Genomic DNA, 5,000 nt, shown 5'->3' with positions numbered 1-5,000 from the left:
AAAGGGTGAAAACAAAATGAGAGCTGGCCCCCCACCTTACCTCCAGGCCCCAGTTGTTCAAACGATGGATAGCGCTATCCAGCGCATAAATCACTATTCCAGTGGATAAACAATAGCAAAACCAATTGAGTTATCCAGTGGATAGTGATTTATCCAGCGAATAGCACTATCCATCGTTTGAACAACTGGGGCCTGGTCTGGATCCGCCACTGCAATAGATGTTTGGACTTAATGTCAGCAATGGTAAAGTCAATTGGAAACTCCAAGTGAACATAATTTTTTTCTATTTTTATCTCAGCTGCCATGAGTTGCATTCTCAAGCTTAGAAGCCAAATAAGTTTTCTCAAAAACCAGATGTAATTATTCAGTCCCTGTAATAATTGAAAGTTTTTGCAATATTGTGTTCACAAACTTTGCAAGACGATAGATCGCCATTAAAATAATATTGTGATTTGCATTATCCTATTTAGGGTCTGATACAGTTCTGTCTCATGGGAAAGTTCACAGTGGCAATGAATAGACAGCAAGAAGGGAGGGGTGGGGATGTGGCTTTGTCGGGATTATTCATCAGGGACACCTGTCCCGAGGAACATAAAAAATCACAATCTACATAATGCTTTTAATTGGAAGTCTTTTCGAGTTTCGAGACTGGTTCAATAACCAGACAGGAAAAAAGCTCCACTTCTCGAAATAAGATATGTTATATAGCAAATTTCAATCTTCTCCCCGCTGTTTAACTCTTAAACACCTGGTTGTTCAAAAGCCATATATGTAACACTAATCCCAGATTAAAATTTAACCAAGGAGTTTATTTGTAGGGTACATTTCCCTACACCCGAATGTTGTTCAACGCTGACATTCAGCAAAATTCTGCATTCGCCGGGGTCATTCTTGAAAAACAAAGACAAGCAAAAGAGACTTTCAGTTCACCGAAAAGGTGAAAACATGAAACCAATTTTTACGTTAATCCTGTATTAAGTTAATAAGGAGAAACCTCAGTCGCCCGATAATAATATTCTAATAACAAATATTTAACTCTAAAGATTGCAAAGCCGTGCAAGGATCTATGCATAACCTTGGATTAACACAGACAGTGATAAGCATAAACACAACACTGTTAGGACAGATTCAAACAACGTTCAAGAAGGCATTCTCTTCAAAATGGAACTACGGTTCGCCAAAGCTAACGAGATCAGCTCTCAAACTAGAAAGCAGACGCAGACAGCTGTTTCAGGTTTGTTGGCCCTCGCCAGTGCGCCGTAGCTAAAACACAGTGAGCCTCAATGACACTTCACCTATCTCATATGTGTCGCTAATCATTATAGAAAGAGCTATAAGATCGGATTGCACAAAGGCCATGTCACAAACAATTGCCCCAAATGGCCAAAGGGCAAACCCTCAACTGATCATGCCAGCACCATTAAGATAGAAAGTACGGAATAGCCAATACAATCCTCCTCGTTAAGATAAAAAGTTGCAAATAGACCAGATCACCAAGACATCGGTCACGGCAGAAAGATAAATAAATAAACAAACACTAAAGACTGCAATGCCATGTAACAATCTATGATTTCAATAATAATAACAATAACAACAACAACAACAATCATCATCATCATCATCATCAATATGGTGGCCTTTGATGTTGGACATCCATCTTATGGTCAATTCCCACCTGTCAAAACAAGGTATCTACTGACCAATATGGCGTGACCATATTGTGGCCTCAAGTTTAGACTGATCAAGGTCAGCTGTTTTTTTCTTTAAGTTGACCACTGATCATGTGCTGGTTTTCGATCAGATTGCAGGCTCAAGCCAGGTTAACTTATTGTAGGAATAAATAACCTGGGAGCTGAGCTTTTAGGCTTGGCTATATTTAGTTCTTATTAACTGAGCGGCAGGCCTGTATGGGAGAATCTTGACCGAGGTCGCCAGTACAGACCGAACGCAGTGACCTAGCTCGGTTAATAAGATGTTTATTATATGGCCAAACAAGAACAATTTAATTCGTTTAATGTAACTGGTTTGTACTGACATTTTGCTTGCGAACGGCGATGAGTGGCGATGAGCTGAACTTAATTCTGCCAAAGTTTGCTCGCCATCCTCTCTTTTGTCATCATGCTGTTTGGCACTTCCATAAATAAATATTGGTAGAAGAAAATACTCAGTATTTTTGCATTTTAGTTTGCATCTTTTCACCGCGAAACATTACCGGTCTAGATGCCGGTCTAGATGGGAAAATCTAGACCGCGGTCAATATCGATTTCAGCCAATCAAATTCGTGAACTTGGTAGTTCCCAGTCCTTTTGAGACAGAGCCATATAATAAGTACCGGTATTAATCAGTGACTAAAATAGGTTTTCATTAAATTTGCTTTCATTGCTTGCATTTTTAATAGACTACTTGACTTGATTTCAATAGTCAAAATAACGTTTACAGCTTATTTTGTAATCATATGTAAAGTTTCGTTGAAGGATTTAAGAGAAAAAATAGTACTAATGAACCTTACTTAAGGGTGCATTCGATTGACCCTATTCTGGAATACGGATACGTGGAGTGATGATTTAAAACCATATGTTTTGGCTTAAGCAACAACGATACTAAAGATATGTTTAGAATTTGCATTTTAGCAAGTGTTTAACAATGTTAATGTAAATCTCTGTAAAAACGAACGATTTCTGACTCCTATTCCAGAATACTGCCAATCCATTCAACAAGCCCTAAGTGTCAAGGGTATTTACCACTGACACACTAAGGGCCGATTTACACGGTGCGATTTTTGTGGCGTGCGGCAAGCTCACGACAGGCCTAAGACATGACTTACGATTGTCGTAGCGTTTTAAAACATGTTTTAAAATGCTACGACATTTTCCTGACATACACAACAACCGTAAATCATGTCGTGAGCCTGTCATAAGCCATTGTTGCATGCGACAAAAATCGTACTGTGTAAATCAGCCCTAATTGGCAACACTGTATAGACTGTCAAAACAAGAGTGAATTAGCTAGTTCACTCTTGACAGAAATCAAATCAAATCGCACCTGGAGAAAAACAGCTCAAAGCAGAGTAGAGAACAAACAAATTCAACCCATGCATGGCACCACGTCTGGGAAACAAACTCAGGCCACATTGGTGGGAGGCCAGTGCTCTCACCACAGCACCATCCTTGCTTTCAAAGACAAAAACAAGGAAGTAATATCATCATCATTACCATTATTAGAAATCTAGAACCTGATCAATGCTTCTTTTAGTTTAGTGGCTGCAGTTTGTCAATCACTTGTTTATAAAATCTTGCAAAACAAGTCCGAAAGAAGTTCCCCTTCTCCTTTTCCTCCGACTCAGACGTCTCAAAGCTTTTACTGGTAACTGGTATAACTGATTTGTCCACCCACACTTTCCTCTCTGAATTATATTCTTCAACAGTTAACAGTCTTGAGTTTCTCTTTCTACCATGCTGAGTTAGTTTAGTTGTTCCACCCAAAACATACAGCCTTCCCACACAGCACATCATACTTCCATTACATCGCGGTACCTTTAGACTGGGCATTAGCTGCCACTCATCAGATGTGGGATTGTACACTTCACAGAAGCTCATTGATTCCCCTCCACAATTTCTACCACCTGCTACATAAATTTTGCCATGCATTGCTGATCCAAAAGCACCATACCTTCCCTCACTCAGACTTGCAACATCTTCCCATTTGTTATTGTGAGGACTGAACCTTGATGCAGTTGACAGGGCAATAATTTCACCACCACGAAATATTTTTCCACCTATAACATAGATGTTTTCCTCGTCACTCACAACACAGGGACTCTCCTTTCCAGATAGGGCATTCATGTTTAGCCAATTATTGCTTCCTGCATCATATTGGTAGATACGACATCCGTACAAAGAAAATGACATTTCATACAGGACATCATTCAAAACTATTACATGATTTCTCGTGTTGTTGGTAGCTTTTATGACTGACCCCCAGGTGTTCATAGCTGGCTTGTAGTATTCCATCCCCACTGACTCACCCATCTTGATTGACTGACTATCAGCAATATAAACTTTACTTCTACACTGGACTAGAAAGTGGTCTTGATGATGAAATGGTGCATCTGCCAGTCTGTACCACTTGTTTTGCTTTGAAAAGTAGCCTAATGCCTTTCTCCCTCCACACACAAAAATTCCATTCATGTGTATCTCCAGGCATTCCCTTGGTTGTTGATGAATGTGCCCATCATTGGAATGCAGTAACAATTTCATAGCATCTGCCAAAAATTTTACATCAAACTCGTAATTTTTAGTGATGAATTCTTCTTCTAACAATTCCTTCAGTAAAACATCATGTGATATTGATGTCAGACGGATTTGATGCAATAATTCAGGGAAGTCTCCTTCTCTTTCACTTTTGCTGTGTGACACCCACCTCACAATTCCCTTGAACACGTCATCCTCAGCATTCACAATGATGTCATCACTAGACACCCATTCCAGCACTTGCTTCACTTCAAGCTTCAAAAAGTCTTCGGTTTCCACGACATCTGTAAACTTTGAAATGATCTCCTGGCGAGCTTTCTTTTTCAATTCCAAGCACTGATACTTCTCAGCAAAATAATAGTTGAAAATACAATTCTCAGTTGTGACAATACCCTTCAAGAAACCCTCGGCCATAGTTTTTAAACCTGGTAGAAGGAGGTAATTCGCTGTTGCAATCAGATTGTGGGCTCTTTCTTCCGTGACCAAAAGGTTTCCAGTGTAAACGTACTTCAACAAGTCTTCCATAACAGCTTCAGTTGCCTCTTCAAGCTCCACTGTGATCAGTTTTTCGCTGCTTTCTTTCATGTCGCTGTTCAGAAGAGTAAAAAAGAACGGGCTGCTTGCGGCTAGAAGAGCTTTATGCGCTGTGAACTGATTTCCTTTCACCGAGATTGTTATATCACCGAAACCTTCATTTCTTCTCAGAATATCAAGACGTTGAGCAAGTTCGAATTCCTGAAGATGCTTAGA

General features: G+C 39.7%; 1 protein-coding gene across 1 annotated transcript in view; it reads right to left on the bottom strand.

Annotated features, from left to right (window-relative positions):
• Positions 1 to 3,248: 3,248 nt before the first annotated feature.
• LOC138050176 (kelch-like protein 2) overlaps positions 3,249 to 5,000 on the bottom strand; it is a 1,788-nt gene continuing 36 nt past the window's right edge. Inside the window, exon 1 of the mRNA XM_068896636.1 lies at positions 3,249 to 5,000. This exon is cut by the window's right edge and continues 36 nt beyond it. Within this exon, the coding sequence (XP_068752737.1) occupies positions 3,249 to 5,000 (1,752 nt within the window).

Source organism: Montipora capricornis, chromosome 5 (genome assembly GCF_036669925.1).
Source record: "Montipora capricornis isolate CH-2021 chromosome 5, ASM3666992v2, whole genome shotgun sequence".
Lineage (NCBI taxonomy): Eukaryota > Metazoa > Cnidaria > Anthozoa > Scleractinia > Acroporidae > Montipora > Montipora capricornis.
Note: the sequence above shows the minus strand (reverse complement) of the source record. Positions and strands in the feature narration are given on the sequence as shown.